This window comes from Vanessa tameamea, chromosome 14 (genome assembly GCF_037043105.1).
Source record: "Vanessa tameamea isolate UH-Manoa-2023 chromosome 14, ilVanTame1 primary haplotype, whole genome shotgun sequence".
Classification (NCBI taxonomy): Eukaryota; Metazoa; Arthropoda; class Insecta; order Lepidoptera; family Nymphalidae; genus Vanessa; species Vanessa tameamea.
The window spans coordinates 11,711,959-11,736,368 of record NC_087322.1 but is presented as its reverse complement, the minus strand read 5'-3'; the positions used below and the strand labels follow the sequence as shown (position 1 = coordinate 11,736,368).

The 24,410-nt window shown below is 35.4% G+C and overlaps 4 protein-coding genes across 4 annotated transcripts; 2 read left to right on the top strand and 2 right to left on the bottom strand.

Annotated features, from left to right (window-relative positions):
• Window positions 1-1,266: 1,266 nt before the first annotated feature.
• Window positions 1,267-9,556, top strand: LOC113402212 (DDB1- and CUL4-associated factor 12 homolog). The gene is made up of 10 exons (XM_064217025.1): window positions 1,267-1,687; window positions 2,667-2,823; window positions 4,627-4,779; window positions 4,860-4,981; window positions 5,484-5,583; window positions 5,693-5,846; window positions 6,702-6,859; window positions 7,228-7,384; window positions 7,788-7,885; window positions 8,416-9,556. The coding sequence occupies exons 1-10, from the start codon at window positions 1,590-1,592 to the stop codon at window positions 8,566-8,568; spliced, it is 1,350 nt and encodes a 449-aa protein (XP_064073095.1). The 5' UTR covers window positions 1,267-1,589; the 3' UTR covers window positions 8,569-9,556.
• Window positions 9,557-10,943: 1,387 nt separating this feature from the next.
• Window positions 10,944-13,200, bottom strand: LOC113402185 (uncharacterized). Its single transcript, XM_026642366.2, has 4 exons — window positions 12,649-13,200; window positions 12,371-12,557; window positions 11,823-12,033; window positions 10,944-11,169 (listed from the first exon to the last, which is right to left on the bottom strand). The coding sequence occupies exons 1-4, from the start codon at window positions 13,198-13,200 to the stop codon at window positions 11,085-11,087; spliced, it is 1,035 nt and encodes a 344-aa protein (XP_026498151.1). The 3' UTR covers window positions 10,944-11,084.
• Window positions 12,710-14,749, bottom strand: LOC113402186 (tubulin-specific chaperone A). Its single transcript, XM_026642367.2, has 2 exons — window positions 14,495-14,749; window positions 12,710-13,380 (listed from the first exon to the last, which is right to left on the bottom strand). The coding sequence occupies exons 1-2, from the start codon at window positions 14,701-14,703 to the stop codon at window positions 13,251-13,253; spliced, it is 339 nt and encodes a 112-aa protein (XP_026498152.2). The 5' UTR covers window positions 14,704-14,749; the 3' UTR covers window positions 12,710-13,250.
• Window positions 14,750-18,060: 3,311 nt separating this feature from the next.
• LOC113402202 (myogenesis-regulating glycosidase-like) lies at window positions 18,061-23,981 on the top strand. The gene is made up of 9 exons (XM_026642387.2): window positions 18,061-18,177; window positions 19,019-19,117; window positions 20,247-20,414; window positions 20,501-21,161; window positions 21,410-21,602; window positions 21,927-22,036; window positions 22,116-22,371; window positions 22,949-23,105; window positions 23,635-23,981. Exons 1-9 carry the CDS (start codon window positions 18,153-18,155, stop codon window positions 23,820-23,822), a joined length of 1,857 nt encoding a protein of 618 aa, XP_026498172.2. The 5' UTR covers window positions 18,061-18,152; the 3' UTR covers window positions 23,823-23,981.
• Window positions 23,982-24,410: the final 429 nt, after the last annotated feature.

The window sequence follows — 24,410 nt, the reverse complement described above, 5'->3', positions numbered from 1 at the left end:
ATTAAAATACATATTACCATTACCCAAAATTGTACAAATGATACTATAAATATTTAAATTATAATAAACAGAAGTCAGAAAAATATATATAGTGTAAAATACACCTCAGGTAATCCCAGTAACAACGACTAACGACTTGCGTCTAGATCTCGAGGGGAAACGAGTGGTCGTTAGGTACACGACGCCGCTCGGACGGGATATTTATCCGTTTCTTACCCGAGTGGATATAAAAAGTAAAATATTGTAGTATTTAGTTATGGATATGGCGTGAAATAGTAGAATAATACCCGATTTGTAAGAACTTATGGACGCTATCTTGCGTTGAAGTAACGATAATAACGTAAATCAATTATAATTAAAATTATTTGTTGACTGCCAAACTATATAATTTCTTGCATATTCTGTATTAATCATTTAAGATATGCACGTAAAAAAAACTTATACGTCATTCATATAGACAAAATCCATACTAAATCGCACGAGTGAAATTAGGCAACGAGAATCGAAATTTATATTTTGATTACGTTAAGTAGTTTGCGTTGGAGACATTAATCCTAAAAAAAAAATGTTATACAACTTTATGCAGAAATATAATAGTTATATAATATATTATATTTTTACTGATAAGATAAAAAATGAACCTTCATATAATGTATTTATATAACTACATCTCATTGTATTTTTTTCATCATTATCAATTTTAATACTTTCCTTAATATAATATTTCATGAAAGTATTGTAAAAGTAACGAATACAATAAAGACGGTTATTAATATAGCTTTATTAAAAATAATTGAAAAAAAAGATGCATGATACATGATAATGCACAAGGACAAGTATTTGATAAAAAAATGAGATTTGAGATATGATTAATGGACTAAGCCTATGTTGCTAAGGTAAAAAAAAACCTTTATTTTTAAATCAGCAACCATCTTGGTGTTGTTTCTAATTTTACACCAATTTTGAATTTGAAACAATAACAACAATTACAACAATTTACAATTTTGAATTTGAACAAAATTATTTGTTACAATATCAGGAAAACTTGTAATACACAAAATATATTGCAGAATTTAGAGTAAGTGGATGCTTAATTCATTAATTTGAATTGAACTAATAAAACTAATTTTCTTGTCCTACATTTATTCTTACTCTAAATATATACTGTTATTAATTGTTTAGGCATAGAAGATTTTAAAGTTTTATTTTATTTCCTTTTTTGGGTCTGTATCTGTATATAATATTTTAGATTGGCAACCTTGATACTTATAAAAAAATCTAGCAATACTGTTGACAGTTAACTTTCCGTCATCTCATTATTTTTCTAAAATATTTTAATAGAGAGTAAATAGATTCATTGATTATATATTTCTAATTATTAAAACACAATATAATTCTCAAAATGCACAGCATGTGTTAGGTGCGTTGAAATCGATGTTAGTGCAAAACTTTCTAATAAAGCAACACTATTACAATAATGAAATATGTCGTCGCATTATGGATCCATGTACAATCGAACAAAACGAAAGTGAATAATTGAACGTGTGTTTAGTGAATTAACGTGTTTTAGTTATATATTATAGTTTAAAATGGCGCAGACAGTGAGACGCGCCATCGAGGCGAGATATCCCTCATGTTATATACCTAGTAGAATTAAGGAAAGGAGGGCAAAAGCCAGAGCCCTGAGGTAAGTTCTGAAATGCACCGTTATATCGATCCAGTTTTTAAAACTACGTGTCAATATTTTTTTTGCAAGCATTAACTTATATAGTCATATATATATCTGAATACTTTATTTGTTTATAATAATTTAAATAGAGGTGACCTAAAACCTCTATTATCAAATAATAATACTGGCAATGTCTTTCTAAGTTATTTTTATAGACTTTCTTGTACCAATATTAAATATACACAAATGCTTGAGGGTTCAGTTATGTATGTTTACCTTAATGTAGGTTACTGAATATATTCCATTTACTATTAACTAAAATGTGAGAAGATTTAATCAATAGAAAAAGATACAATCTAAATTATTTATTCTGTAGATTCTCTTCGAAGTATTATTTATGATATGTTAAAACTAAAAAATTAAATCCGAGCATACATCCATATCTGTTTTTATATTACAAACCCATATTTAACTTAGCCTGTTAGTATCCCTGTATCCAATTGACATAAAATTTGGCAAAATCATTTTTATTCCATGGATTAAAATAAAAAAAACTACTGACTTTGCCATGCCCGTTGAAAATGTACCATTTGAAGTGTGAGCCTGTATAGCTGCAGACACAAGAGATATAACATCTTAGTTCCTACGACAGACATTACTGTTGACATAAGGCATGATTAATATTTCTTACCAGTATCAATGCCTATAGGTAGTATTGACTTACAATCAGGTGGCGTATTTGCCCACCATCACCACTACCACCACAATTTAATAAACTAACAATGTTATAGAATAATTCAATGACAAGAAATAATATTATTCAAAACCATATACAATAAAACGAGAATGAGAAGGTCGCCTGGAGGGTGAGGGGACATAACACTTTTTCCATACATGATGATTCTGGCAGATCCCTTTACTGTAAGACACATAAAAGAAACTTTGTTCCAAAAAAGAAGAATGTTTGGGAGTTTCATTATGATATTTTTTATTACAGAATGGAGAAACAACGTAAACCAGATAAGCCGGAAGACTTTGTATGCTATTCTGATAGTGATAGTGAAGAAGAAACCCCTGCACAACAGCACACAGTTCTATCCACATCATACAATTTTGTAGACTATGTACGATCTAGAGAAATTCAAGCACCAGAGGTTAGTAAAAGATAATAATAAATTTGTATTAAAGTATAAATGTTTGATTACCCTGGAACCCAACAGGTTAATCCATAATGAATAAGCTAGTGCTATGTAGTAGCATTCTTTATGCTTTTTATACTATAGCCTATTCTAATAGAAGATAAGATGTAAACAAACCTTAGATTTATGTATTGCATGCAATTTGCTAATAACTCTGCTACTTTGACGACTAAATGAAGCTCTGGATTAATATAATATCTTTATTTTGAATACAAAACTATTCCACGTAACTAAATTCTGATAAATAACTTAGCCAACATCCAAAACGCAATTTTTTTTATATGATGTCATAATGATTATCATAGATTTACTGAAATACAACATTTGCGAATTATTTTTTAAATAAAAATAAAAGTAATAACATGTAACATTAATTTGTTTTTAAGTTAATAAATGGAATCCAGTAATTCCATTGTTATTTATTAATTGAAGATAATATTTTCAAATCCATACAGTGACAATATCGTAAAATTCAAACGATTCAAGTATTTATTTAATTGTGTGTGTGTGTGTGTGTATGTAATGCATAAGCGTGCTCATTGCTGAAGCAAAACCTCATAAGGAAACTATACAATATATATGACAAATGTTATTCAATCATTCGAAAAATTCAGAAGCCTCTTGCCCAGCTTTACTATATTAATGGGATGCTTTATCTATGTTTAGGAACATTTTTAATACCTATTTCAATTTAATGATATTTGAGTGTGATTAGTTGAACAATGACTTATGTTTACTATTTGAGTGGCAAACAAATGAAGACTAAAAGAAAGATATTTGCGTAAACAGCGCAAACAACCTTTATGGCAAATCATTAGTTACTTATCCAAATTTATTAATGTTAAATCAAACAATACTACATATATGTATGTTAATACATATAACAGTATTAAATATACGTATATACTATCTAAATATATAGTGTGCAATAAAGATTGATAGAAATTTTTCAATGACAACACAGTACAGGTGCTTACAATAATAGGTAGACACTATTAAGGACGACTCACTATCCTGTCTCAAATCCTGATCATGCTAATAATGTGTCAAACAGAATGGGATCAGGAATCATAGGGATATCTTTATATAGGGAGTCTTTGTCATGCTTTTATCCATACCTGATATGTTCAGTCGTTCACAGCATGTCCCTGGTGTGGGATAGTATAGCGAGTAGTCCTTTATGATGATAACTTTGCAGTCATTGAAAAAGCATAATCAAAATAGTCTTTATTCAAGTAGGCTCACAAAAGCACTTTTAAATCGGCACGTCATTTGCGAATTGCATTAGGATGCTTTTTAGAATATGCTACAGGTTCCCTTTTTTTTAATTTATAAATGTAAATCATCATTTTGGACACCTTTTAATATTCTTCCAAAGATATGAGCCTTTTTGCAGTTGTCTCTGTAGTTATAAGATACTTAATGTATATCTGGTCTGTTATATATTTTTGATGTCAACTGTACCAATGTATAATTTGGTCATATAATAAAATAACATATACCAGATAATTTTATGAAATATTAAATTTGCAACATAATCTTATCTGTTATCAATTGCTTAGCTGACCTTTATTAATCTTATTTTTATTTTACACATATAGTTAAGGTTCTCGTAAATCTTGTAGTCTCTTCATTAAACTATAGGAGAGAAATTATAAAATGTATGATTATATCTATCAATGCAGGGAGCAGAGGTCAATATTAGCGTTAAAGGCTGAAATGTCAAATGATTTAATGTACTTTATTGAATTCTTCCAGCCCCGATCCGTGGACCCCTCGTATGCAACTCGGCACATGCTAACACACGACATGTTTCGCGAGACGCCCGTCAACCTCGGCAATATGAACAAGGTGTTCTGCTCGCAGTGGTTGTCAGACAGACAGGTGGTCTTCGGTACCAAGTGCAATAAGGTATGGAGTAAAATTCGAAAGGAATAGCCTTCAAATGAAACTTTCCCGATGTCACCTAACCTCAGCTCGCGCTGTTGCAGCTGATGGTGTACGACGTGCGCTCGCGCTCGCTGGACGCCATCCCCACGCTGCGGCCGCGCGCGCCCTGGCCCGGCGCCGAGCACCAGACCGGCATACACGCGCTGCAGATCAACCCCTCCCGGTGCGTCCCGCTGGCCGGCCCGACCGCCCGATCTCAGGGGAGACCAGATAATCACTTACTATTCCGTCACTCTCATAATCCGTTGGGACGGCAAGTCTGAAACGAACGGAAGGAGATCAGGTGCAGGACCGACTTATACGAGGCTTATACGAGTATTTATTTTATAAATCATAGCAATATTTTGGTCGTAAATTTTTCCAAAAGTATATTATCTATACCCTCGTTTGGTCTTCGGGCTAATAAGGCTCGTATACACGCAAAGTAATTAATTTAAAGTTTATATTTAAACAACAATAGTAATAATAAGTCTTAAAGGATGTTTTTAACTCCGTTCATTATTCGCCACATTCCATTATATAAATATACAGAAACATAACACGAGAGACGTGACATGCGTAAGGAATGGTTTCCACATCTCAGTCATTCACTCGCCTGTCTTCCGAATAAGATGTGTAAGCCTATTCTCCATATCCAATCATCAGAGCTCGTAAATTTTTTTCAGAACTCTCCTGGCGACCGGCGCGCGAAACTCGTGCGAGCTCGCGATATACAGCTTACCCACCCTCGATCCGGTCTGCGTAGGGGAGGCGCACAAGGACTGGGTCAGTCGTTCGATCGGGCCCCTTTCGAGACTCGCTTCTAAAATGTTATCAGCGACTGCAATTTCATAACGAAAAGTGCCATCACGATACAAGCGATTCCGATGCACAGATCCTCGACATGTGCTGGCTGGACGACGAGTTCCTGGTGACGGGCTCGCGCGACTCCAAGCTGGCGCTGTGGCGCGCGCCGCCCGCGCCCGCCGCCCTGCGCGCGCCGCAGCATCGCTTCGTGGCGCCCGTCGCCGTGCGCGAGTGCCGCGCCGGTACGCCCCGCGCCGCGCCGCACTCTGCCTCACCACACTGCACTCTGCCTCACCACACTGTACTCTGCCTCACCACACTACACTCTGCCTCACCACACTGCACTCTGCCTCACCACACTGTACTCTGCCTCACCACACTGCACTCTGCCTCACCACACTGCACTCTGCCTCACCACACTGCACTCTGCCTCACCACACTGCACTCTGCCTCACCACACTGCACTCTGCCTCACCACACTGCACTCTGCCTCGCCACACTGCACTCTGCCTCGCCACACTGCACTCTGCCTCGCCACACTGCACTCTGCCTCACCACACTGCACTCTGCCTCACCACACTGCACTCTGCCTCACCACACTGCACTCTGCCTCACCACACTGCACTCTGCCTCACCACACTGCACTCTGCCTCACCACACTGCACTCTGCCTCACCACACTGCACTCTGCCTCACCACACTGCACTCTGCCTCACCACACTGCACTCTGCCTCACCACACTGCACTCTGCCTCACCACACTGCACTCTGCCTCACCACACTGCACTCTGCCTCACCACACTGCACTCTCCCTCACCACACTGCACTCTGCCTCACCACACTGCACTCTGCCTCACCACACTGCACTCTCCCTCACCACACTGCACTCTGCCTCGCCACACTACACTCTGCCTCACCACACCGCACTCTGCGAGACTACACTACACTATATCACACTAAACTACACAATTCCATTTTTTTATTATGTCTTGTATCGACCGAAAGACGAGAGCGACTTGAAAACATTTTTTTATAGACACTAGATCTAGAGGAAGAGTTAAATAATATCTGCCGAGTAAACCCGCTATTTCGTCGTCAGGCCAGAAAGTCCGTGCGCTGACGTTCAACACGAAGTGGGGCGAGATAGCAGCGCTGACGCTCAACGGATACATCCACGTGTTCAGCGCCAGCACCTTCCGCCAGTCGCTCTCCCGCAAGCTGCCCTCCTGCCAGGACCTCGTCTGCCTCGCTACGCAGGTACTGGCTATTTTTCAAATATCAGAATATATGTTATTGAGTACACCCACCGGTGTCCACCGGTTCTGACATTTTATTCTATACTCTAGTATCACTTTATTTTTGCTATAATTGAAATCTTCATCTTGTAGTTAGAGATTTATGTGGAGTATTGAGAATTATTTTAAAAATAGAAATAGTGTTAGTGAGTTCTGGCTCCTTGAAGTAATTCCTAAAAAAAAGGTTAATTTTTAACAACATGATTTGTTGCAACGTTGTTAAAGTTTACCGAATGTTTAATACTTCTAATTTACCGTCAGGTGGTCGATTGGACCGTTTGTTTTGCTTTAACTAATATTATTAAATAAATATAAATAATATTCCATCAGGAAAGTGGAATATACGCGATCGGCTGCAAGTCGTACACTTTGCTGCTGGACTGTCGCACGCTGCAATCCGTGAAGAAGATTACGTCGCGGTACAACGGCTGCGGCATCCGCTCCGCCAGCTTCCGCGGACACATGCTCACCATCGGCACCGGGCTGGGTAACGCCTCGCACCATCCCCGCCACACCCCCACTACACCACAACGATATAAACCACTACAGACATAAATATAAGAACATTGTTTATTTATAAAATTTAGAATAAAACGTTTCGAATTTTTTATATTTAAAAACATAATATCCAATATTTATTTATTTATTAGAAGCACCATCCATATTCCCAAGCAGAGTTATCAAAAATAAATGTACTGATGATGTGTGAACCCATTATAGGTATTTACCACAATATTAAACACTTAAGTTTTATTAAGCGATTAAGTAAAAATTTACGTATCAACTCTTAAGCTCTACCACAAACTTTAGACAACGTAAATACTACCTAAAAACAAACACAATGCAAACATACCCAAAACTATAAAATAATTAGTTTATTTTCCTTACAGGCTTACTGATGTTCTACGACCTGAGAGCGGGTAAATACTTGGAGAGCAACATCCACTCCTCTAAAACGGTCACACTCAAAGCTTCCAAAGGATATGTGGTGAGAACGTCATATAACTATAAAATTACGAGGAAAATATTATTTGTTGGTATTATTTTGTGCAAGCCCGTCTGGGTATGCCATCTACTCATCTCATTCTACCGCCAAACGGCAATACTTAGCACTTTTGTGTTACAGTTTGAAGGATGTCGATCTGATCACTCATTTTTAACTGTCTACAGCGTAACAAAAAAGCGAGTTACGATTTAACTAGTGCATGTTCCTGAGCAAGCATTCATTGTATGGCGAATGATCACTTCTGTTTATAATAACGAATGTCATATTAAATTAAAAACGACAAACAAATGAAACATAATAAATATGTCAGATCGGAATTAAAACGTTTTGGTATTTGAATTATTTTTAAAATGTAAATTATTCATTGAATTATATTTTATTGCACTGCAATCAAAACTATAAATCATTGAATGTACACTATCGCTAAAGCGGCGTCCTCTTCCAGGCAATTAAATACATACATACACTGAAGAAATTAAAAAGTTGCATAACAGACACTCCGTCGGTTGCAGTTCCCGGACGAGGAGGCGGACGGGTTCAACCAGGTGAAGTACGTGCCGGCCATCTACACGCACTGCTACGACGACAGCGGCACGCGCATCTTCACGGCCGGCGGCCCGCTGCCCGCGCCGCTCATCGGGAACTACGCCGGCCTCTGGCAGTAGCCGCCAGTCGCCGCCAGTCGCCGCCAGTCGCCGCCAGTCGCCGCCAATCGCCGCCAGTCGCCTGACCTCCCACACGTTAGCGGCATCGGGCGACTTCTGGACGTAACCTTAGTCGTGACGTAGCCGGTTGTAGAGACTCGTACCTTCTAGTGTTCGGTTCGAAATGTATGATGTAAATATGATTAGTAAAATCTAAGTTTTATGTGGACTTTTATTTTTTCAATGTAATTTTGGTATTTTTGGGACTTAAAGATTATATCGAAACTAATTCGTTGTCTCTTAATTTGGATATCTTTTCTATGTTTAGAAGGTCGATATTAGCTAAACTCTCCTTAAATTGAATTATATTTTAAATGAATTTGATGGAAAAGAAAATGAAATATCTGTCCAAGTTCCTTTCTAAGATATGTATTACAAAATTTTCGTTTGTAAAGCCATATTACCTCATTATAGTTCACAATTGAAAACGAGAAGAACACGAGTATCAGATTCACTACGAGTAAATATAATAATAATAACCCGTCAAACCTGACTAACCTAAGTCCAAAGGTACAAGGTAAACTTAGACTACAGATATAAATGTAAAAAACCAGATGACATCCTTTAATATTCCATTATATTAAATTAACAATTAAATTCGCTCACGAAGGCGCGCCTCCACGTTTTATTTATTAATTTTTAAAAATTTAAACTTAACAAATATAATGTAATTTATATTTTTTTGCTATCTCTACTCGTAGTCGTCTTACGCACACTAAGACTTGTAAGCTCAAGCGTCACTCACCCATACTAACGCACGTCGACAATAATAAAATTTAACGTGAAGAGGCGCGACTTGTATCCTGTCGCGAGTAAATATACCTTTTACATATAGTAAAAAAAAAGTTACATTTTAACTACACAGCAGTGTGACGTCACAAATAAGATGTCATGTCAAGTGATGAGTCAAGTCGGCAACCTAAAATCCTCGACCATCGGAGTGCCCACGCCGATTTTGAGTAATAATTGACGGTACAATCTTTTGCACTGCCTCTATTATTACTCTTGTAACTTTCTTTTCAAATTGGAGCAACCGATTAAACTTGGCCCTGATTATTCACTTCGTAAATGATATCAATTTCATGAAGATAATTCGACACATGAATAATTTCAGAAATAATTATATTGTACAAATTTTATGTCCTTTGAAATTCTGTGATTGTATAACATGTTAGCCGGGACACTGCCTTGCATACTGAATAATTAATTATATAATAATAATAATTAATTAAACTGCTATTAAAAGCTAGACGCTAAATTATCTTATTTTGTAATTAATTACTGGGAATGGACGATGTTTCTTCGTACAAAAAATATAGACATATTTTTCATTCAAAACTATTTAGATTACTTCCTGCTGATATTGGAATCTGACATATGGACGGAGTTTAACAGGCATGGCTGACACAATTGTATTTAAAAAGTATTTCGAAATTTGTACAATGGTTAGGACAAAAATATTTGAATTATTCAGGGCAATAGATTTTTAAGGGTCAAGCTATGTACAAAACATGTAAAAAAAAATAAAGTGAGAAAATCGTCATAAAATCAAATAATATTGTAAACATTTAGTAAATCTAAATTCGTTTATATTTAAGCTGCCGCGTGTGATATGTCCATACGTCAGATCGCAGTAGAGATTGGCAATACTTCCCTGATACGCTCGGCTGATACGATACGCGCGATCTAACTTTGCCGGTCAGAAATTACGTCACGAGTGTTTGCGCGAATACTTTTTACGAACAAAGGCGAGGACTGCGGCGGTCGCCGAGCTAGAGATGTCAATACGCATATTGTGCGTTTACTTTTAAGTAAATAGTTGATTAGTTATTTTTTTAATGTTTTACACGCGCGAACTTGTTAGTGACCTTATATTCAGGCCGGCTTGCTTACATTGCGCGAATTATAAGTGATTAGTCATTAAGTTTGCTCAGCTACGATCATATATTTCATGAAATCTCTGTATGTAAGCAACAAATCTGAAACTTATATGAATGTATGTCATGAAATTGGATGGGCATTGCCAGTATGGAGCCATATTGTAATATATTCATGACAAGGAAACATTGTCCATATAATTTATTTAAAGTTAAGTACTAACTTAATTGTATACTAACAGTATTTAAAACGGGATATTTACCATGTTTTTAATTTTTATTTGGTGGAGCTCCCGTTTGTATGGTAAATATACCGTTTTAAATACTGTTAGTAATAAAAATAACCATGTTAATTTAAAATCTTAATTGTATACTGTTTGGAAACGAGTTGCTTTTACGTATAATTCTTACCAAGTAAATGAAAAGAACTATAGTGATGAATTAAAAAAATATACTGATTGATTTTGTCTTTTATTAAAAGGAAAACCATTGTATCGAATAATTATAGAAATTTTATTTTAAGCATAAATGCAGATTATACATAGAAAATTTTAAAAAATATATGCAAAATAATGCAGTTTAAGCATAATTGATATCTAATTATGTTTTCGCATTAGGAAACACCCAGCCGATGGGGATAGGGGTCGATTCTGGACCATCATCGATGAACTGGTCCCAATCGGCTCTGGAACAGAATAGACAAAAGATGCTTTAATTTCAAGATATACATGATAAAAATAAACATTCCTAAAAATAATTTAAGGAACTCAAACAATTATTAAATGACATAATTATAATATATTATATATATACTGGCCCCTACGACTCTTTTTTTTTCGCTGGATTAACTAGTTTACCTCATTCCCCCGCCAAAAGCGGGAGTGTGGGACTCCCCGGCAACGAAGTGCCGAAATATCCACTAACAAACCAGTGGTATCCACCCTCGCCGTTCCTCCGACGGGCGCCACGGGATCGCTCGTGCATACAACCGTGACGCCCCGTCGGTTGGCGGCCCCTTCGCTACGGGTCAACTTTATTTAGGGTGCCAGGATTTTTTGAATATGTGTAATGTTCGAATGATCTATTCTATAGTGTATTAATACTATATATAGTACTCAAAATATACTTTATTCCAGTAAGCTTTATTTAGTATATGATATTATGGCATTCTGTACTATTGAGTTTCTTGTTGGTTTTTGGTAGAATCTACATACCGAACCCGTAGCTTCACATTTGATACAGTACTGTAAAATTAATCGATTCAAAAGTGCCGGTGAAAGCCTACTTGAATTAAACATATTTTGATTTTATGAAGTGAGGAAGTACCACACAACGTACCTCACACCGATGAAACGGTCAAGATCTCCATTAAAGTCGACCTGTGGGTTATCTTTTGCACCAAATAATGCCTTTCGCCATTTCATCATGTTGCTTGCTTGTATCTCTGATTCATTATCAATCTCGTTTTGTTCGTCAAGCTTTGTACGCAATTCAACTTCCTCCTTTTCATATGATGCCAATTTGTGTTCCCATAGATACTTCAGTCTGTCTGGAAATTAGTAATACACATTATTTTAATGTTATAAAAGAGAGTTTTATTTAAATAAGCGTATCGTGTACTAGACAATCGAATGCTCTGGAAAATTGTGAAATGTTTTCTTTTAGGTCTTCCTTTTATTCGTAAATACTGGGAAGACTAAGTACGTCTACAACAGTACTACGTAACGTCTTGGTAAGGACAGACTCTAAATTTCGAATGGAAGAAACGGCTAATCAGACATAAGCCTAAAATTGTACACAATCTTGTATATGCAATAAAATACAAACAAATATATTACAATCTCAATTTAATTTTATAGGATCTAATAACAAGGGACTCCACTTACCCACATTTTCTTGAAAGGTAGTACTCTCAGTATCAGATATAATTTGCCCTTTTCCCTTAGCAGTGTTCTCTCTTGCTTTTCTGAGCTTCACGAGAGCCTCGAGTTTGACGATACTCTTTTTAGCATCATGTTTCTTCCTAAGCACTTCCTTTAAAACTATGTCGGCTTGAAACTTCGCTTCTTCTTTCTACAAAAGAGTAGATTAATACTTTATAAATAGAATTACATTTACCTGTACATTACATTACATCTACTGCTGTTGTTGGGTTACTACATACCTGCTTGGCTTTCTGTATAGCATCCTTTATTTGCTGTAAATTTTCATCAATCTTTCGAGAATTCTCTTTATTCTGTCTGATCCATTCCTTCCGTTCTTCTTTCATCTCTTCCTTCTTACGTTTCAAACGCAATCTTTTAGCCCTTCTCTTGCAGACGAGTTTCTTGCTAATATTTAAACCAGACTTGGATATTTTTATGATTGTATCTTTGAGAACTTTTTTATTGACATTTATATTTTGAAGAGCAGACTGCCACTCCTCATCTGACAAACTATGATTTGTCGACAATGTTTCTTCTTGAAGTTTGATGTCATGGAGAGCTCCAAGAAGGCGGATTACATCAGCCTTCATTTTCCATATTTTCGTTTTATTCACCTTTGGCTTTGGTTTTGCTGGAGGCATGGCATCTTGAAATTTTCTTATAAATTCTTTATCTGATATTTCAGGAGGTGGCATATGAGTAGGGGGTGGAAAAGGATAACGAAGAGGCATATGACTTTGGAATGTAAAGTTGCATCGAAAATTATTAAAATAGCTGGGGTTTTGGGACATGATTACTTTAAATGTATAAAACTAAATATTAAAAATTAATTATTAAGAGTTTATGTTAACTCTGGCAGCTGGGACTCAGCGTCTTTTAATACTTGCTCGGCTGCAATATAATCCTCGTGTTCCTTTAAGTCTTGTTCACTTTCTAGAGTATTTTTAAGGTCTGCAAAAGCCTTCGCCAGTCTGTAAATATAATCAATATAATATAACATGACATCTTTACGGCATGACATGTGATTATAGCCATGTCTGCTATCGACAACTAAGATATGCCAAATATGCAAAACATGTATGTGAACACTATTCCCTCACTAGGTTAGGTAGTAGGTTTTACATGCTTTCTGAAGTATAGAAGTCTAATACAAAATTTTTACTGGCTCATCCCAGATTTAAAATTTTCGGATAAGCCGCTAGAACATTAAATGCATCATTATTGTTATGCAGAAATGTGCCATTCTATTATTTAAAATAGAAAACCATTTTTCTCTTTCAAATCTTAATAACTTTTATTAATTATAATACAAAACATTAATACCATTTTGTATTTATAGAATAGTAAACATTGAAGTAACATATTGATGTAGTTTTTGTATTCTTTGCTGTTAATAAGATTAATATTTCAAAATATGAGAATTCAAAAAGATAATTTGTTTAAATTTTGAGAAATGTTGTTTATCAGATCACATATGCTTTGTGTGTCTAGAAACTGCAGTGTCTGTTTTTTTTTGCATAAATTTTTCATATTGTCTTTCTTAGATCTTAGATATTATGGCTTCCTAAAGTAAATGCACTAGCAGAACTAGATATAACTATACAGTATAATAAATGAAAATGTGTATGGTATTTACAAGATATCAAGATAGAATATGAAGTAGTTGCAAGCTTTTACGTCTCTCATTGATTCAGTTGATTGAAGCAATGAATTAAATGATTGCAATAATTTTTAAAGGCGGATTTTTCAGAAACTAAAGCAATTGAAACGTCTTAGGTCTCACGAGTGACTACCTACACAAATATACGTAACATTTCTGCCATCTATTACACACACAAAAAAAGCACGAGGTGCAACTTGTTCTATCAACCACAATTTTTTGGCTAAGATGACTCAACAACGATTTTCGTACTCAGGGAACTTTTTTTAGTCTAACAAAGAAAACATCATAATGGTATCTGCTTAGTGTGACTAAACATCTGCGTCAAAAATTGAGAATTATAAATTCAAATAGTGGGAGTTAACGCGAAATATCAACCATACGACCACCCCAAGGCTAAAATTTAATTATAGAACACATATTACCGCCGCTGGCAATCAGGGACCATCATAAGCGACTCCTGAAGAACCTCCTCCTGCTTCCTTATGTTGTGTTCGTCCTGTCCTTCGTCTTTTATTTTTTGTATTCTATTTTTCTGTTGTTCTACCTCTTTTTCGTATACGACTTTTTCCTTAGCGATACGTTTAACGACGCCGGTTTTAATTTTTATTTGCCTGATGCGCGGATCTGCCATTGTTGAAGTCACAGTGTAAAATAAAAAGTGACAAGTAATAATGACATAAAACACTTTGACATGTGCTAGTTTTAGGCTAGGTGATGGCTACCAAATGATCACTGGCTGCTACTGATGAATATTGATAATATCTCAGAAAGTATTTTGACACTTAAATCAGAGAAAAAAATAATTACAGTCGACTAAAATATCTAAATATATAAGATAAATTTAAAATAATAAATAACGAATTTTAATTAAAACAAATTGTTTTAAGTGCAATTTCGACTGAGTCAACTTACAACATCCAACAAGTAAAACAAATAATGAAATACAAAAAATATTATACTACACTAATTTTATTTATCGTCCCCGACGCGATGACGACGCTTGGAAAATAAAAATATTTGAACTAACATAACAATATTATTATAATCGGTTTAAAATATTATTTGTTAATTTTTGAATTTTTTTTTTGTGTCATTTTTAAAATTATTAATTTTATTTTATTTTGTCCTTTTTAAAGTAGGTATAAATATTAGGAAGGTATTTTTAGTGATTAGTTAGTTGAGTTAGTAACTTAGGTATAAATATAGTGGTATTTGAGCCTAATTGATCCCATTTAATTACCCACCTTCGAAATCTAAACCTTACCCTAACATGCCATATTGAAGTCATGGTTACCTTACCATGTTCTTTCAATGTCATTGAAGTAATACGGTACCAAATTTCGAATGGACAGGACACAGTCATGGAAGGTATTCAGATCCCCTCATCAACTATTAAAGAGCTAAACAGATTTTCATGAAACATGGCTAAGAACAGATAAAATTATCTATCACACAAAAACAATCTAAACGAAAATCGGTTCATCCGTTACGTTAAACTTATATACCCTCTCTTTTTGTGTTGAGGGTTAAAAATAAAGCTAAAGTACTGGCATATTATTCAAAAACGGTGTTTCTGTCCTGCATAACGAAGACACATTTGCATTTTTGTTTTTTAAACAAAAGAACGAAAAAGACTACTACTTCCCTTGTGCCTGTAGTTAGACTGACTTACTGACTCTCAATCCGGAACATAATAAACTAAGTATTACTGTTTGGCAGTATAATATTGATGAGTGGTGGTCGCAGACGGGCTCATAGAAAGCTTGAAGTTACGATCTCCGTTAGAATTTATTTTTTTTGACCATCCCTCCGTAATTGGGTCAGTCGGGACCCGATGGAGACGTGTTCCTAATCATTTATTTATATTTTTGTAAGTAAACACCACACTTTAGTGATTTATATAAAAAAATATAATTAATCTTCATTTTTATACAAAATAATAAAAGACAAAACCGTTGAGCACCTATTTCACTGTTTATGAACCGATTTTATTTTATTTATTTTTGAAAAATAAGACGGGCTTAGAAAAAAGATATGTTCCATAAATTAAGCGCATAAATTAAGCTGATTCTGAATTACAATCTAAAAATGGCTAATCAAAGTAGAGACACCATTATGAACAAGCTATTTGAACACCATCCAGATCAGCTGAGAATTCCACGAAGACTAATAATACTAAGAAAGACTACTCAACAAAGACACATTCCAATTTCCAAGTGAATGAATAAGTCCTTATAGTTTAAACTTTTTGACATCAATTTGCAATCCGAATTGCAAATAAATAGTGATGCTGCATTGCAAAAAATACAAGCAGGCACATTAAAATCAATGAATTTATGTTATGATATAACAACGGCACGGACATCACATCTGTGTAAATATAATAATAACAATAAAAAGACTCGGCTGGGGCCGATAAAAAGTTCTTCGGAAAAAATATCAGTAACAGCCCAGAGTTGGGACTTGGATATATGAACACTCCCATGCGTCTTTTAACAAAAAAGTAACCAGCTTTTTTGATCCATATAATTGGCATTTTAACATTCTCGTTTTGTAAATAAAAATATTATAATAAATGTCGCTTTCGTTGATTTAATAGAGTCTGGATGTTTCGGCGTTCGATACATGACGTTTAAGCAAATAAATATTATGTAAAGCAGTAAACAAACTACTTGATATAAATGACTGTATCTTATCGTTTTGGCTAAATACAGAACACTTTGTAGCGGTTATTGATAATAAAATAGTAAGATTTTAAATGGACAGCTTTGCTAAAACATCTTTTAAACTTATCTTAATTCTTATATAGAATGAAATAAATTTATTCGTTGGCGTTAAGAATATATTTTTTTCTTTTTATTAACAAGTAAACTATATTCTTTTTTTAAATTAATTGTGACTCTTATAATTTATGCCTTATTGTTATTCGACGAATCGTTTGTACTTAGTTATTGTGCTAAATAGCTATTAAATATTTCAGTATGAATTCTGAAATTATCTCTAACAGTTCATCGGTTAAACCTCTTTGGTCACACTTCCTCTTTCCACAGATTATACACTTTAGGGAAGATAAAAAAGGGGAAAAACGATGTCGTTATCTTTTTAAATTTCTCTGGACATTTTGGAACGAGCAGAGAATTTAAGCTATCCTAGACTTACTCTGATATGACGCCCATTTATTTGTATCGTACATGTACTTATATTCGGTTCGATATTTTATTACCTATATCTATACCTAACTTTTTTAATAAATTAATATATTTATTTATAATGTAAAGAAATAATATAAATGAATAATATAATGATATATAATGAATATAATGAATAATATAATATGAATAATATAAATAATATAAATGAAAATAACTTTCCATAGATATAATATTTAAATAACTCACGGTGGAAGGAAAGTCCAATCGATTTTGAATGTTAACCGCCTTCAAAATGTTGCTGTACAAACACTCAAGACCGAAGACTATATGAACTTACACTTATTCTAATCCCAATTTTTAGTCTGACTTGACATAATTTTCCATTCGAAAATAGTAGAAAATGTCATTACCGTTATTTCTTGATTACAGTATTATTATATATTTGCCTACGAAATATACTGTTAGTTGGTGGTAGGGCTTTGTATAAGCCGGTTTGGATAGATAAAACCACCCATCGCATAATATACAGCCAAAGAACAGTAAAGCAATATTGTTGTGTTCCGGTTTTAAGATTAAGTGAGCCGTTGTAATTACAGGCACAAGGGACATAACATATTAGTTCAAAAGGTTGATGGCGCATTGGCGATGTAAGCAATGGTTAATATCTACAGCGCGATGTCTATGGGCGATGGTGGCCACTTACAATCAAGTAGCCCATGTGCCCGTCCAACTACCTAAATTAAATAAAAAAGATTCATGAAATATTAAGATCTTTTTCATCAGCCTGTGTGTTATTTACTGGGGATTGTAAGATGACTTATCTGTCACGAGTTATCCGCTAACTCAGGAGAAACGCAAGATAAGTGTTGATATGGGAAATAATAAAACGACTGTTTCGGTCGCGGGCCGCTTATAGGCACCATCCAAAATGAAGTGGTTAGTGCTTCTAACTGGTGAGTAATTTTTTGTGGTATATTACTTAGTTTCTCTTTAGTAACGATACCTGTGGAGTCTAAGCACCACACATAAAGCCATAGACCAACGAGGCAGTTACCTAACAACCACTTGCTAACCTAACCTCGTTGGTACATAACATAAGTAGGACTATATGTGAGTTTGAAGGCCGAGGTCCTGAGTACAAATTTCAGGTCGTTTCAATGAAAAAGTATTATATTTAACCAAGAAGAATATCTATTCCTTTTAGAAGTTGGCAGTTTTTGTCTCGTGTGTAGAAAGGAATTATGCTGTCGTTTCTGTGTCTTATCGTCTGTCATGTCGAATTATCATCCCATCGGACCGTGAGAGTGAAGGAATAGATCCTATGTTTGCGCTCGCATTTTCGCATCTCTTACGTAATTGAGTAGCCTTCATAAGCATAGTCACCGTGTCCGAAATAGGTCAATCGGACATCATTAAAAACAGTAAATAGCTCCTGTAATCTTTATATTATTTAAGGATTAGTAATAATACGGAAATAAATACTAATCATACCTAGGACACAGACGAAAAAAAGAGAGATCATAAAGCCCTAGAGCAACAACATCCTAATTTTATTATTCATAAAAATAATTACAATATCTTTACTTCCTTGCTGATCTATAGATTTTAAAAAAGTAATTAATAACAGTAAAAAGTAACGCATACTATTCTTGTTTTTTTACTATATCTACACAGATATAAGATTAATATTCTCTACTCGTTAGCCTGGTTACCATATATTGACTTTGTACCTACATTAAATCTACTCATGAGTTTTGACAACGTTTATTTTAAAAATAGAATATTAATTTCCAGGACTAGCTGTGGTGCTAGGCGCTGTGCCTAGAAAGCCAACCGCCCGCGATTTTGAATTAGAAGAAACTGACAATGGCTTCAATGTCATTGCCATCACAGGTGAGTCAACTGACGACATTTATTTTTTTATATCAAACTAACATATACAGAACTATTGCGCCTTGTTGGTAAAACCGACTCATATGTCGTGACAGCGTACGACATGACTCTCTCTCTACCGTCTTTTTCTAATCCCTTGTGTTTGTGTGCCGTTGGCGCTTATATTATGTTGCCAAAAGTAGCAGCCTGTAAATGTCCCAGTGCTGGGCTAAGACCTCTCCCTGTACAAGTGTGGCAGATGTTCAATAAAATTAGACTCATACACTTTCATTACTTACGAAGTTTTCTTTCACGGCCGCGAACGAGATGAATTATAGACACAAATTAAACACATGAAAATTCAGTGATGCCTGATTTTGAACCCGCAATTATCGGTTCAAATGCACGCGTTTTAACCATTGAGCCATCTTAACTCTTTGGTTGGAGAGCAACTATGCCTGTGTCGACCATGTTACCAAACCCACTGTAGTCAAGTATTGGACAAGCAGCGTCGTAATTTTATCTCTATGGTTTCTATATTTTACCAACCGCATATTCGATACAAAGAATAAAAACTGAAATAATGTTATACAGTAATAATATTTTAATTTTACTAAATATGAAGATGTTATGTTGAGATTTATCTTTTAATGTAGCTTGTTGCGCTGTATGTTGCTACATATATATATATAGCAACAAATGCATATAATATATATACATATATATATTATATGTTTTTTTTTTGTAGTGTTCCTTTATTTATTACTTTTATTTTATTTTATTACGCTATGTTTTATTTTCAATAATTGTATATATTAATTATCCAAAAACGAACCCGTAATAAATAATTTACACACCAAACATCTGAGACCCGCTGACGTTGCTCGGTAGTAAAACTCAATTTTAAGAGAATCAAGTCACACTTCGCCAGCTAACTTTGACGACATGCCTGCGGCTTTTGTACACGCTTAGATCTAATCGAACTATATCAATTATTAACTGCCAAAAGAAGCTGCATATTTCGTAACACCGAAAGTTTTTTCAAGCCCATAACGATACGTGTAGCTGACGATAACAGTACTAGGATTTGGTGTATATATTTAATTACTAAATCTTGCCATATCATAAATTACTTTATATTTTTTCTCAGATTCGAAACGCCTCCTTCTTGGTCAAATCGGACGTAAAGCAAATCATAATGAGGATGATGTTACCTTCGAAATCACTGAAGGCCGCGACGAAGCTAGCGGCGGATACAGAGTAACCATCTCTTGGCAAGGACCCAGCGACAAAATCTTCGAAGATTGTTATGACTTTGGTAAGATGAAATAAAAAAGTTAATTTCTTAGTAATACAATTTTAATGCTTTTTTATATAAAATGTATTAATTTTGGAAATAATTAGGCACTAAGCAATGGTACGGAGGTCCGGAACAAAAAGAACAATACTGGCCGATTCAGAAATCTAAACTGCAGAAATACTCTATAATATCTAAAGAAGATGATAATTCTGCTGTATCTGAAAGGTACTGGGTCAATTCAGCGGGCTGGTACATTTACATTCAACCGGAAGCACCCCTTTTCGTAGATCATCACAATATTCTCGATAACCACATTTGCTTCGTAGCTGAAGTTACAGCGCCCTACTCGATGAGACGTACGCAGAATGTCCTTAAATACGACCTCTGGTTCTTTGACAACGCGAAAGAAGCACACCAACACGCTGTCGACACTTACCTTGGCAAACCATCCGATATTCCTGACTACAGAATGATTCAATATCCAGTATGGTCAACTTGGGCGAGATACTCCAGAGAAATCGACCAAAACAGTCTATGGGAATTCGCAAACGAAATCAACGACAGTGGATTCCCAAATGCTCAGTTCGAAATCGATGATCTTTGGGAAATTTGCTACGGTTCTCTAACCGTTGATGAAAGGAAATTGCCTGACTTTAAAAAACTGATTCAAGATATTAAAGGCCTTGGATTCAGGGTGACTATTTGGGTCCATCCCTTCATTAACAAGGACTGCGATCCTTGGTATTCTGATGCGTTAGAAAAAGGGTATGTAAATTAATAATCTAAATAAGATTTATTTTTACAACTGACAAATAATAGAACTCTTAATTTATTGCCTACCTAACCGCCTGACAATCGGTCTTATGAAGATTTATATGGCAGTTTATATATAGATAAATCCTTTAAAACTGTCAACAATCTACATTAATGAATTTTGATTATTTAGGAAATTCGTAATGATTTCAATGTAACAAAAACTTTAAGTGTAATTTATTTCTGTACACATTCCGCAGTTACTTAGTACTAAACGAAGAAGGTAGCCCGGACACGTCATGGTGGAACAATAACGGCTCAGTTCCCGCATACATCGATTTCACCAACCCTGAAGCTGCTGAATGGTACAGCACAAGAATACAAGATCTGATCGACACTTATGATATTGATAGCTTGAAGTTCGATGCTGGAGAATCTAGCTGGTCACCTCAGGTAATTTAAATTAATTAAATCGACTGGTTAAGAATATTGATGTATGCTTGTTTTGCACTATGTTTTTTTTTATGTATCAGCAATTTATATAAATACATATATGTATGCTTGTTAGCTACCAGGTACTGTACATTATTTTATTTTAAATATATTATTATTTCACTGTAATGTATTCATATATTATGTTTATCTGCCTTGTACACACCTACCTCTTTCTATATCTGTTTCTGTCCTCTACCCTAAGGTTGCCTGGAAGAGATCGCTGTTTAACGATAAGGCTGCCTCTTGTGCATTTTTCTTAAATGTGATCTAATTTTCTTTTAGATCCCAGTTCAAAATGGAGACATTGATTTACACCCTGGAAACATTGTTCAAGCTTACGTGAGGACAGTCGCCAAGTTTGGTCCTATGATCGAAATCAGATCTGGAATGAGGTAACAGACATCATTGTATTGACAGTACATACACAGGTCAAAATTTCCATTGTCTAAAGTTCTACCAACATTACACCAGGACTCAAGATCTACCAGTCTTCATCCGCATGGTTGACAAAGATACTCTATGGGACTTCAACAACGGCCTCGCGACCCTGGTCACCACCCTCTTGCAGATGAACCTTAACGGTTACACGTTGGTGTTACCCGACATGATCGGCGGTAATGGATACAACGCGAAACCATCCAAGGAACTGTTTGTGAGATGGCTCCAGGCTAATGTATTCATGCCGACTCTTCAATACTCCTTCGTTCCATGGGATCATGATGACGAGGTTTGTATCTTTTCTTAACACCTCGGTTATGCAGAGTTTAGTCAATATTATGTATTAGAGATTGGAAATTAAATAAAAAATGTAATACTTTACATTACATTAACAGCCTGTAAATTTCCCATTGTTGGGTTAAGGCCTCCTCTCCCTTGAGGAGAGGGTTTGGAGCATATTCTACCACGCTGCTATAATGCCGGTTGGTTGAATACACATGTGGTAGAATTTCGTTGAAATTAGACACATGCAGGTTTCCTCACGAAGTTTTCCTTCACCGCCGTTTACGAGATGAATTATAAACACAATTTAAGTACATGAAAATTCAGTGGTACTTGCCTGGGTTTGAACCCGAAATCATCGGATAAGATGCACGCGTTCTAACCACTGGGTCATCTTGGCAGATAGGAAATTATGCTTTTCTAATTACAAGCTTATTGCTAATAAGGAAGATTAATGCACTAAAAAAAACAAGTAATTGCATAGAGATATCTCTCCTAGTAAAATAGTAAGCTCTCCGTGTCTATCCTTGTCCAACTACCATTTAAAAGTTTCTTCGTTATTTTACTCCAAATTAAAACGCTAGGCGGTGGAGATATGCCGTCGCTACACACAACTGCACGCGGAGTTCGCTGACGAGATCGCAGCGGCCATGCAGGAGTCTGTGCGTTCGGGCGCGCCCGTCAACCCGCCCATCTGGTGGCTCGACCCCACCGACGAAGACGCACTCGCCGTATGGGACGGTGAGATATATCCACGCTATCTAGATACATATATAACGAAATACTTACATCGGCTATTAGTAAAAATAAAAACTAAACTACTTACTAATACTAATGATCTCCCCTTAGTCACCGAGGTATTGATCCGAATGTTAGGAAAATTGAAGCAAAGTTGGGCAACACCTTGTCATTATTGCATTAAAAATATTAATGTCAAAAAAGGCGTCATTGATTTGTAACTTTGACATGACCATATGGCGTAGGCTACTGTCATTGGCCGTATGAAACTATGAACGTAAACGGTTACATATACTAATGTCGCATATTAAATATGCATACGAGTATGTACGTGTAGATATGTGTTAAACGAATGGTATGGTAATGGAAGGGTGTGTAATGCATTTTATATATAAATATTAGCTTTCTGCACTCCTTAATATTCTCCCGATGAACTTAAATAAGGCAAATTTCAGACACCTCTATACGCGTAATTTTCGTAAAAAGAGGTACAAAGTTTATTAGCCTATTTTATGTAATATCTTCCTTACAGAGTTCCTCCTTGGAGAGCGTATTCTCGCTGCTCCCGTTCTAGAAGAAGGCGCAGTGTCACGTGACATCTATCTACCACGTGGACAGTGGCGGGACGGAGTAACTAATGAAATGGTCGAGGGCCCCGTTTGGCTCAGAGATTACCCAGCACCGCTTGACACTCTGCCCTACTTCACTCTTGAAGACTAAAATATGTAGACACAAAATCTACAGACCATATAACCACCTCAACTCACAGCCACGTGGCTGAAATAACACAGAAAAAAAAACAAATATTTGTTAATGAATGACGGTGTTTTACGAAAGAGGTCGCATTTGTGCCAATAATATTAAATCGATTTCTGTAAAGTAAAAAAAAAAATAGGACAACTGAAATTAAAAACTTTTTTGATATTATTTTTATTTAATCTTTTTCTTATTATCGATTAAAAAAGTGTTAAGTTTATATTTTTTGTTTTTCTTTATTTCGTATCAATAACATTACGAATGATATACCTAGACTATTCGGCCTTTTAAGGATAAGCCTTGAATATATAGGAATAGACCTTATATCCTTAAGGATATGTCAAATCAGTACAATCGTCAAAACGTCACCAACCTTGGGAACTAACTAACATATTATGTCCTTTATACCGTGTAGAATGTGTGATGAGTGGGGTACCCTGGACGGGCTTGTACCCAGCCTAAGAAAATATTATATTAATATTAAAATGATTGGTTGGTAAAAAGCTTCGTTCTGTCACTATAAAGAGGGATTATTACCTCATCTTAATATAA

Coding starts and splice junctions, on each gene's coding strand:
- LOC113402212 (XM_064217025.1), top strand. CDS start 1,590: ATGGCGCAGACAGTGAGACGCGCCATCGAGGCGAGATATCCCTCATGT. Junction 5,847..6,701: donor CGTGCGCGAGTGCCGCGCCG/GTACGCCCCGCG, acceptor TTTCGTCGTCAG/GCCAGAAAGTCCGTGCGCTG. Junction 7,886..8,415: donor AAGCTTCCAAAGGATATGTG/GTGAGAACGTCA, acceptor CGTCGGTTGCAG/TTCCCGGACGAGGAGGCGGA.
- LOC113402185 (XM_026642366.2), bottom strand. CDS start 13,200: ATGTCCCAAAACCCCAGCTATTTTAATAATTTTCGATGCAACTTTACA. Junction 12,558..12,648: donor CTATACAGAAAGCCAAGCAG/GTATGTAGTAAC, acceptor ACTCTTTTGTAG/AAAGAAGAAGCGAAGTTTCA. Junction 12,034..12,370: donor TACCTTTCAAGAAAATGTGG/GTAAGTGGAGTC, acceptor ACTAATTTCCAG/ACAGACTGAAGTATCTATGG.
- LOC113402186 (XM_026642367.2), bottom strand. CDS start 14,703: ATGGCAGATCCGCGCATCAGGCAAATAAAAATTAAAACCGGCGTCGTT. Junction 13,381..14,494: donor GTCCCTGATTGCCAGCGGCG/GTAATATGTGTT, acceptor TTATATTTACAG/ACTGGCGAAGGCTTTTGCAG.
- LOC113402202 (XM_026642387.2), top strand. CDS start 18,153: ATGAAGTGGTTAGTGCTTCTAACTG. Junction 21,162..21,409: donor TCTGATGCGTTAGAAAAAGG/GTATGTAAATTA, acceptor CACATTCCGCAG/TTACTTAGTACTAAACGAAG. Junction 23,106..23,634: donor CGCACTCGCCGTATGGGACG/GTGAGATATATC, acceptor TCTTCCTTACAG/AGTTCCTCCTTGGAGAGCGT.